The sequence below is a fragment of the Stegodyphus dumicola genome, chromosome 5, assembly GCF_044657685.1.
Source record: "Stegodyphus dumicola isolate Sdum_Otavi_A_Nest chromosome 5, ASM4465768v1".
Lineage (NCBI taxonomy): Eukaryota > Metazoa > Arthropoda > Arachnida > Araneae > Eresidae > Stegodyphus > Stegodyphus dumicola.
The window spans coordinates 47,897,038-47,908,479 of record NC_140772.1 but is presented as its reverse complement, the minus strand read 5'-3'; the positions used below and the strand labels follow the sequence as shown (position 1 = coordinate 47,908,479).

Sequence of the window (11,442 nt, the reverse complement as noted above, 5' to 3'; positions counted from 1 at the left end):
TTTTTTTTGCAAAAGAGTGTATTTGTATAGTAGAAAAGAGTTAATGTATAATTCGTAATTAAAGTAACAGTATTAATCAGTGGTTAAATTAAAAGCACTTAGCAATAAATTCATGGCGTTAACGTTAAGTTTTGTTTTTCATTCTGAAGAACCTTAATTTTGTATTATGTTTATTGCATAAGTAAATATATCCAAAACCAAAATCATTTAAGTGTGTAATCTGTAAGAAAGATCTTTTCCAAGAAATAAAAAGTCTAACACTCAGAAAAAATCTGATTAATAAAAATATATTTATTACACAAAACCATGAAAAATCTTATATTACAAACCACTTGCAGACATACAAAGGTCTAGCATCGTTAAGTTGGGTCATGTGTATGTATAATGTAGACAGACATCATTTATTAAAATCAACAACATTTTCTACAAATTCAATTAACTACTGCTAATCTCTGTATCTTTCTCACTTGCATCGCACTTTAGTGTGAGGATGTGTCATAATATGATCCTTTGGCCCAAAATGTCTAGAATATATTTCCTCCCGGTTTGCTTTTAATCAGACGAAATCACTATGAAATGCTAGAAAAAATTTAAAACCGAAGGCAGTTTAATATTTCATTCCAATTTTAATTCACCTTTCTTATTAATTGTCTTGTTTCTGAGCCACTCCCATTCTTAACAAAAGAAAGTTATAATTTAAAAAGGAGAAACTGCACGTAAAGCATGAGTGATTATTACTGCTTTTAGAGCGAAGTAATCATTAGAGGACGCCTTCATTTCGGTGTCTTGTCATAAAAGTGCTGAAACCTCAATAAAATCAACCATTGTTCCAGAAAGACAGAAATTTCATTAGGCCGCCTGCACCTTTATACAGGCCCATCATCTAACCTGAAAAAAGTAACCTTATTAAAGGTACGAGCATCTTCATGCTGAGGCACTCTGTACCTTCACTTGCATAGTGATGTCCGGACATAAAGATACCCGCATTTTAAATGAAAATTGCCCTTTAGAAGTTGAAACTCTCTTCTTTATAAGGAAGCGGGAGCCTTATGCCAGAGTATCTTTATAAAGGGTCTGTCTTCTCGAATAGCGACTGACTTGAACACAAGTACCAGTAAATACCAGTACGTACCTTTATGAAGTTGTCAGTAGGTGTTCCCGTTGTCCAGTGGCTACTACACATTGGTCTAGAATTCAGGAGGTGAGGAAGGAATTGCAAATATAGATATTAGCCATAAGAGTAAAGTCTTAAACCAGTTACGAAAAGATAGTAAATTTGCTTGCAAAATTTGTTATCATAGGCTTGCTTAATTTGTAAATTGCTACTGGCTATTATTGAAATAGCCATTTAGAATCCATCAGTTTGCAAATTTGTATAAATGTGCAACTATTACCTTTTTTAGATTTATGTAAATATAGGTTTGAAATGTTTTTATTATTTAACAAACATTTATATCATTACTGTAATCAAGTAAACATGTTTTTAAAGTTATGTAATTAGATACGCATTAGGGCCGACTGAAACTACTTGTTTTATTGTATTTTTAAATTAACACAAGAAACATCCTCGAAAATAATGACGGTCTGAGACTTGACGATGACTGGAACTTTCGCAGCATAAGTGCGCGTGTGTTTTAATTCCTTACAAACCAATTATATTACTGTGAGACAAATTTAAACTGAAAGGCCAGCTACTATTGAAATACTGTAGACAAATAGTCATGACACTTCCTCAAACTATGAAAGAAGACTGATTGAATACTGACATAAGTACATTTCTAATAATCTTCACAACATTTCAATATATTTGTCAGCACAAATCCAATATAAGTTTTCCCAAAAATTTTATGGAAATATTCTTGAAACATTGTGCAGCTCAATACTTACACAAAAAATTCGCAATACAAATTTCTGCTCTTTCCATAATAGAAATAATCCAAATGTTCTTCATGAAGTCATCGGAAACATTTCAGCATTTAATATAATACTATACTCAAAATATGTTGAGAAAAATATGTACATCATAGCAATTTAACATCTTATTTAAATACAATTTTTAATAATATTTAAAAAATTAAAACTAATTACATATGAAATTAATATCGCTATATATCATCTAGAAATATAAAGAAATTTTGACAATATAATTAGCTGAATATATATTATAATTATTTCGTTGTTAATGGTTAATGAGTTAATCATATTTGCAGTAAATATTCGATTATTTCAAGATACCATCGGTGATTCGGTTTCCAGTTCATTTCAACAAATAATCCAATTTAGTGTTTTTGATAACAAAGTCCTCTAAACCCAATGCGAGGAAGGCTTTTGTGGTAAACACGAAACTTATCTGTTGATGTAGTTCATTAAGTTAGTAAAATTATTGAAATATTAGTGCTAATAAAAATGTCTTTACTATATTTGTGAATTTACCAGAATTTTTATATGTTCCTATTGGAGACACATAGTATCAACATAGTTGCTATTGGATAAACATACCCAGTGTATTAGCAAATGTGATACGATTTATTGGGTTTGTATGTCTTCACCGGTTATCAAAGCCATCAGTGAAGACCACTTAGCATACTGTGGTGAAGAGTGGCCAGGTTTATCTGGTAAAATATTGATTGGTATTGACGTATGTTTCCTCAGTATCACTAATCTCAACTCAGAGGAAAAGATTACATAACTTTTAGAATAAGATTTTATGATGAATACGTTTTTTGATAATGGGTGACACTCCGACTTAAAGACAGATAAAACAGACTTAAATCTGCAGTTAAAAAATATGGAGTTATAAGTAATTTCAAAATTATTATTCATTCCACAGATAAAAGATTAAACAAACCAATAATAATTTTTTTAAACTAAAAATGGTAATTCCTTGTCTCCGTGAAGCGCTTTCAAACAGCATTTTATGTTAGATTAACTTAGTCTTCGGATGAAAATATTCACCTGCAGAATATTTAACTGATTAAGGCAAAGCACGGGAAGACTAACTGCCTAAGAGAAGGGATGCCTTCGCGGAGGACTTTCTGAGAGAGGTATATACGTTACAGTTGGGGAAAACCACGAAAACGTCCATGCAGCCAGCCCATTCACCTGGAATCGAACCTAGATCTATTTTATTCATGGAGAAAACGATGAAAACGCCACCTCGTTCGCCAGGATTTCAGCCTGTGCACAGTTATCAGTATTCAGCTGTCTAATCTAATCGGCTATTGGTGCACTTTTGTTACTTAAATAACGCCTTGTCAGCGAAAACAGAAGATTTCTCGAAAATGTTTGATATTTGAGGAAGGATATAAAATATATTAAAAATATTGATAACTTTTCTCCGACGGCTAAATAATCGTAAAATTACTGCAAAATATCGCACGTAACTTTTAAATAAATTTAAATAATATTAGTTTATGTACAGCCATAAAAACTACCAAAATTAGGTGACAATGTGAAAAATTAAGGATCAGTTAGTAAAACATTCAATGAGAATTCATAAATAAAATAAAAACCATGAAATATTTAATCGTTCAATCAGAATCATAATCATGTGTAAGGCAAGACGATATCATTTCTCGTATTTCACCAGTGCACGAGTGTAGTGAATACAGAGTTACTGACACAACTATAAAAGAAGAATATGAAATCTTCAAAACAAATTTTGCTCTGTTACATATTATGAATGATACAAAGCACACCACCGTTTTGCACAATTCATAAAAAATTAGTGGTTTCAAGACATCTCAGTGGAAATATATATCAGTGGCGTTGTTACACAGTGTCAAAATAAGTTCATAAGAAGCTTGAGTGAAAATAGAATTCAGTGGCATTTTCAAATAATGTATAAAATGTCGCTTTTTTCTTTCCTAAAAAAAAGAAAGCACATGGGTTGTTACAAATATTTAGCACAACAGAGATTCACGGTAAACTTTACATTCATCACAAAACGTCAAAATTGTGTTATATACAAAATAAAGCTCTTGATATGTATTGAACGCATATGAATGCATTTAACGATTGTTGATGCATTAACATTATGCTACATTTAATGTCAAACTTGTGACCACGTTATTAGGTTTTTCATTTCTTGAAAAACTTTAGAAGCAATACCGACATTTTGCACTTCACCACTGTATTGAAGGATTATCAAAGTGCTCGATTCTTTAGTTTGGCAAAGTTCCTGATTAGGAGGTTATTTCTTTGAATATTCCACTCATACTGTTTGTTCTTCGAATATACTTTTCAGAGTTCCCTGACGAACTAGGATTTTCTTTCAGCGGTGTCTTTCTCGCTCTGAAAAAACAAAAATTATTAATAATTTTGAAATCTCCAAATTTTAATTTAACTAATTTCAATTTGAATCGTACATAACTTCACCAAAGGAATTTGATTTATATCAGGAATAAATAGGCTGAGATTATGAAGAACATTCAGTAGCTAACATAGTCTCATACTAGTGTTTACTATACCCATTGTATCACTGCTGAAAATAACCTTGTCTTTTCTCCAAGGATATAAGTTCAAAAGCTGCTCTTTGCTTTTGACAACTCATGGTTTTCAGAGAAATTGTGGAACAGTTATAAGGCAAAGAATTAACGCAATACCTCTAGGAAGACAAAGTAACAAATAACAGGTGTAGATGGACGGGGACATTTGATAATTACTAGCGAATAAAAGGTCTAGTCCCTCCTCCATAATTTGTCAGATGTTATAGACGATGTCAAACGCAGATGAATTTTATAGCCAGTAAGGCTTGATTATGCCGAGGTTCACATGCTTCGGACCTTTAAAACTCCAGATTTAAGGAGGCGCCGGATCATCCTACAGCTCTTTATGACTTTGTTTTTGTCACCTAACAACAAGAAAAATGCACATTAAGGACAGTGAAAAAGTATTATGCTTAGCACTCTAGATTTTCTTAATCGCATCCGGATAAACGACCAACAAAATTCAGATAAATTTTACCCCGATGTTCACCCCACTTAACACTTTTCGTTTTGTGAAGTTGGGTAAAGAAACAATTTCTAGCACCAGACCATTGATACTTGAAAAGTAAAGATGATCAGATTAATGCAATCAAAAACATTGATATTGAGTGTTAACTTCCATGTCAATATGTGCCTAGTAGGGGATCACACCCTTTTAATACATGATGTATTGCATGTATTTTAGACGTAAAGCAAAATAAGTTTGAGGAGAAAGTGACTCGATAAAACTGACAATTCTCATGACAAAACGGCGAGGAGGAAAATATACGCACGAAAGTTTTCACTCTAACTTCAGATGTAGAAATATTGTTATGACCATAAAATGCAGAGCGTATTTTGTTACTGCATGAGTCTATGTATCTTATATGCGTAACAAATAACTATAACAATTATCTACACATATGTTTAAAAGGAAATATAAACAAGAATGGAGATTGCGTTAATTATAAAAATGAGTCTGGTGATATTAAAATACTGTTTCAGATCTTGAAGAGAATAATTCAAATAACAATAAGACACAGATATTGAAAAAATTGGCAAATCTTTAACACCAAACATTTCATATTAATTTTTGATGCAATGAAGCCATTAAATGTCATATAAAGGCGATACGCTTTCGAAGGTAATCAAACAAAGTGCTCTCAATCCAAAATTAGAGAAATTTAAGTATAGTTACATGGTACAAATGACCATTATGCTTATTCACTGCGTGGCTGGATATCTAGACTGTGATCTTGCAAAGCAGTTTACTACAACAGATTTTAGATTATGTTAGTACCATAAGTAATGCTTCATATCGCACTAGCTCAGTATCTTTTTCATTACTTCACAGAAAAGGAATGTTATCATATTCACAGCTTAACGACTTCAGATCATATGGAATAGCAAGGGAAATTGATGGCAATTTATCTATTGCAGGTGAGCAAACCCACAAGGACCGTGTGGCGTCTGCTGATTGAAATAGAATTGCAAGTACAGAGCCCATTATGCAAATTTCCTTTGACCGCCATCACTAGACATATCTCCAATGATGCATTTAATGCCATTCATGGCTGTCAGTTACCAGTGCGCTTGGTTCTAAACTGTGTGGCATTCGTTCACTATAACCATAAACAAGGAAATGTACTTTTCGCTTTTAAAAAAAATTAATTTCACTCAGATAAAAAGTCAAAAATAAAATTTTCGCATTTATTCGGAAACGATACAAATTAGTATTCTTCCAGTCATCTGAAATAAATTACTGTAAAAATATGAATGAAAAAAATAATTTGAAACTTAACATTGTTGCAGTCTTGAGTATACTCTCCGTCGAGTCTTTGTTTTCTATTTGTAATTGCGATATACAACCTCTCCGAATACACGCTATGAATGGGATTTAAAAGGCTTAGAATGTTGAGAAGTTTTTGTGACATAACGTTGTTGCTTTAAGAATTTTATTGACATCGACGTCAAAGTCTGCATTAATTACGTAAGAAATTTCTTTTGAAAATGGCACTTTACATTACATTAAAATTTATTTCCTTTTTATGCTGACAAAAATTTACGATCACTGAATTCAAATATGTATTTAGAAAACAAAAGACAAGAAACGTGTGCTTGTTCCGTAGTTTATAACACAACAAACAAATAATACAAATATGATGTAATATAAACAACTACTAACAAATAATAAATTTGTATATAAAACAAATAATAACAAATATGATGTAATCTCATATGTAATTTTCTCCTCCTAAATATTATATAACACACCAAATTTTAAAAAAATTATAAGGTTAAAAAGACAGAATGTAGTCTCTGTGGTTATGTTAGCATTTAAGTAGACGACGGAGTCAGTGGTCATTTGATGGCCTGAAACGATATTGAGTTAGACGCAAAAGTATTTCTTACTGTATACAGAACTATTTTCAGTTATTAATATTTATTGAAATCTGTTTACTTTCACGGAAATTCGAGAAAATTATTAAAATTTCTTTAGTTAGAGTTTCACTTCATTTGCAGCCAACCTCAATATTTATCTATCATTTAAGTATAGTATTGTTATTTACGATTTAAATAGTCAATTTTAATAGTTAATGGTTAGTCTTATTTTCACCATCATGAACCTAGACTATACGCCTCACAGCAAGCATTGCAGTTAACCGTCATGAGAGGTCTCATTAACTAGGGAAATCTTACAGCAAGCATCTGTGACCATTTCCTATCCCGTAATGTGTATGACTGCATTAGATCTTAAATGCCCTATGGAATTCTTCATAGAGTATCCGTCTAATTAAAAGGTTGATCAAGAAGGGAAATAAAATTTAAAATTTCTATCATGCTTTTCAAACCATTCACGAAACACTATGATGTAAGATATTTGTCGTATTTATGGATATTATTAACCTCGGAATAAGCGATTTTTATGTAGTGATGTATCTGATCTGTGATATAAAGCTATAATCATTTATCTTTTAAGACGTCAGCGAATCCATGCCATGAACAATATATCCTGGCCATAGTGCCACGCTGACTAACATTTGCATTTCATAGCCATGTGTCTGAGTTCTTGGAGCTTTTACGCCTAATAAAGTCACCAGTTCTTTCTGTCTACAGGTCGTTCCGTAGAGTAAAAACTATGATTCACAGGAGAAGTTCTCTGGTTAACATTCGTCTGAATGCAGTTCAGACATTGCTGCCTAAATTGACTGTTGCCCGTGATGCGCAGACATCAATAACCAAACATTTGGTCCAGAATCCAATGAACAACACGTTTCGTTGCATTATCAGATTAAAAACTAATAACGCACAATCGGATCGTTACGTTTCAGTTAATTTTATGATATGGAGACAAGCACTTACACAGAACATTTTCCTGCATGGAAGCAATAAATCTTGTCAGTCAAACAACATGATAGAAGTCCGTCGGATCTCAGATTCCATATTCCTATTCGTTTCCATGACTAAGAACTCAACCTGATCCCTATCCGTGCTATAAAAAGCGTGTGCTATAAGCTGAGCTACCTCACTGTGGGGTCGTCGATGCATGTCGATGCCATCCACTTCCAATATAATGTGCCCTACTTTTAAGCCTCCCGCTTCGAAAGCAGCACCGGAACTCTGAAAAGAAAGCGAAGAAATAAATTTTCTTTCGGTATCATATAAAGAAATAAAATAACAAAATTCAATATTATCTTCATCAGCATTAAAAACGAAATAGAAAAACTGCAAAAGAAGAAGGAAAAAATAATGAAATATCTACATATTAATCAAATTTTGTGTATATCAATCCAGAAATGGGTCGTAACCAATTCTGAATTACACATGAAAAAAGAATTAACAGAAAGTTTTGGATTACTTTCTCTAATTTATTGAATTCTTTATAAATTTCTCAAATTATTTTCAATTTTTTTAAAGAAAGTAAATTAAAATATTCCAATACAGAACTAAACAATTTAAAAACATGAATGCTTAATTTTTGCTTAACTCAGAGTCAAACAGTCTAGTTTCGCTTCTTAACACTAAACCAAATATTGTCGTTTCATGCTGTTGTTAATTGCAACATGAAAAGCAATGCAAATGTTAGATATATTGAATATCGTTAGATATCTGCATTGTTATTCATTAAGTTAGACATACCAAATGCTTTTCTCTTCCCAAAATTGAAGGATACGGAAGACTACCAGCGTAGCCCCTTTCACGAGGAATGGAGAATGACCGCTTTTTAGCCCTATTTTAGGATGATGCAGAATACTGATTTGCATGAACATGGAAAAGGATCATAGTCTTGTCCATATGAATTAAAAAAAAATTCTGCTGAATTTCTAATGCTCTCCATTTTTCCCTAATGTGATTCGACAATGAATACGATTTTAATTTTTTCCCCTACAGCTAATAATTTAAGTTGAGAAACGATGTAATGATCTTCAGAAAATATAACCTAAGAGCTACAACAAATGTATTTTAGAGCATATTCCATAAAATTTATTACCTAATAATTAATGGCATAATTTTTTGGGTACTATATTTTGTACAGTGTTAAGTCTTCAAGTTGGTATAAGAGCAATAGTATCTCTTCTTACAGAGCTTTCTTAAAATATTGATTGCCTTACAGAACCGCAAAGAAGTTTGTATGTACTAGTCTTAGAAGATGGATCAGAATTATGCAGTAAACAGAAATAAATTAAATTAGCTAAATTATTCAGAAAAACTACAACCGTTTAAAAAATTTGCCTAACCATCGAGAAAAGGATTCTCAAAAATATAAGTCAGCGCTATATAACACTAACATTTCAATCAAAATAGAACTTTTACAAATGAACTAAATCGTTCTCACGTGTATACTGATGATTCTCGGTAAAGGTTGAGTTGTATCACAACCACCTTCTATTGCAATCCCCAGAAGAGGTCGTGTCTTCTTGACGATCACACGGAAGCGTCCATCACCTTCTGGAATGGTTCGGTGACCCTGTAGCAAATAAAGTAATTGCATTTAGGTAAGATATATTCAATTATTTTCATTTAAATAAGCTAAAGTAGCTATAAGTTAAATTATAAATGAGGTAAGCTAAATGCAAAAATAATATTGCAAATAAGAATTTCATATTATACTTTATAATAAATTTTCTGAATTTGCTGAATGATAGACAGCAGGGAAAGTATATTTTAGGAAAGCGTAAAATTATTTGCATATCAAAGAATTACCACATCCTAAGAATCTACAAAAGGTCTCATATTCCAAAAGGAAAACCAATCTTTATCTACCAAAGGGAAAAGTATCATCACTTCCTTGGCAAGTTCTATAATTTGTTGAGGAAAATATCCATTATTTTCTAGAGGATAAATTTTAGGTTCTACAAAAAAAGTAGCTGCTTTCGAAAGAAATTTAAATAGATTTTTTTTCCATTTATAAACAATCGTAGATTATCCTATTTGCTTACGTTGCATTATCTGGCATCAATAATTTGATCTCGAAAGGTTCATTAGAGATTGGAATTGTAGAAGGCGATATAAAAACAGTTATTAAAAGTTTATGAATTTAATATGCTCGAAAATGGCAAAGAGTAATTTTTATCAAAATATTATTTTTTGCGAATTCAAAACATTTAGGAATATCTGTTAAACTGATGAATAAATACGCATATATAGGTTAAAAATTTCTAGAAAAGTTGATTAATTTTTAGAAAAATCTATGGAAACTTTTTATATTTCCAATGATATATGACAGAACAACTTGTATCATGCATGTACAATCCAATTTATCTTGTAATTATAGAGACTTCAAAAATCTTTTAAAATAATTAAAGAGCATCCTTTCATTCATTAAAATTTTATAGTCAGTTCAACTCAGATTATTTAGAACAGTAAACTGCATTTAAAATTATCAATAAAGTACGCCTTTACTTCTTTTTATCACGTTTCAAACCTAAAATTTAGATCAAATAATTTATGAGCAAAGAATTCTAAAATTCGTAGATAAATTGCCGATATTTAAATAAGACCTTTAATGATATCGACCGAAAGACATATTTTTCACTTTGAATATCGTCAAGCGAAACAAAATCATGATGGTATCCAGTTTATGTTTTTTTGTGTTTATTTGTAGTGTATACCTAAATACTATAAGTTTGAAGATATTGTAGAGTTTGCTTGCTCGTTAAAGAGATTTTTTTTTTGGCAAGGTTGGGTTGCAAGGTTTTTCTGCCTCCTTACGGCGTGACTTACGGGAAGCATTCCAGCTAGCAAATTCCGAAAAACGAATCCTTGTCAGAGCATCGCCCATTTTTCACGTTTCCTGCTTCAAAATAAAATGCCTTATGGTGTCTACCAGGTAATATTATGAAGTTAATAACAAAAATATTTATACTCTGGATACCAGTATTGGTTATACATAATAATTTAGATGTTGAATGACACGAAGTTGAGCAGAAAATGATTTACGGTGTGACCGTACTTGAAAACAACGTTCTTAGAGAACTCGTACACCTTAAAACCCATACGATCTTCGAATATGTGACTGTTGCAAGATTTGGAATAACTTATTTGTTTTAAAAGCAATTACTTCCAACTTTTTACAGCTGACTACATAATATAGCTGCTTTCTTAAATAGTGATCAGAAAGCTTGTGTTGCCACAAATATTTTTATAATTTAATCCGCTTTTTGACAAACATTTTCGTCATGTTTCCACCTTGCGCGCACAGTTTAAAACATTCTGTTGCATAAGTTAATTCCATATTTATTATATAGCTTTTATAACATTTGGAAATTACTGTGAACCAAAAATTCTAAGAATTTCATGTTAAATTTTTATTTTATTTGGAGTCGAGTTTATAAAATGTATTTTATTAAAAAAATCTGTAATGTTTTCGTCCATAAAATTTTTTAATATTAAAATATTCATCAGATTTTAGGTTCAGTTAAAAAATAGGGCTCATATAAAGAATTCCATCAAATTTAAAGTATGTACCATTAGC

At 31.4% G+C, this 11,442-nt stretch overlaps 1 protein-coding gene across 1 annotated transcript in view; it reads right to left on the bottom strand.

Moving 5' to 3' along the window:
- Positions 1-271: 271 nt before the first annotated feature.
- dysc (whirlin protein dyschronic) overlaps positions 272-11,442 on the bottom strand; it is a 668,284-nt gene continuing 657,113 nt past the window's right edge. The window contains exons 12-14 of the mRNA XM_085816627.1: positions 9,304-9,435; positions 7,830-8,087; positions 272-4,293 (exon numbers count right to left, since the gene is read on the bottom strand). Of these exons, the coding sequence (XP_085672753.1) occupies positions 7,866-8,087; positions 9,304-9,435 (354 nt within the window). The 3' untranslated portion in view covers positions 272-4,293; positions 7,830-7,865. The remainder of the gene's footprint in view (positions 4,294-7,829; positions 8,088-9,303; positions 9,436-11,442) is intronic.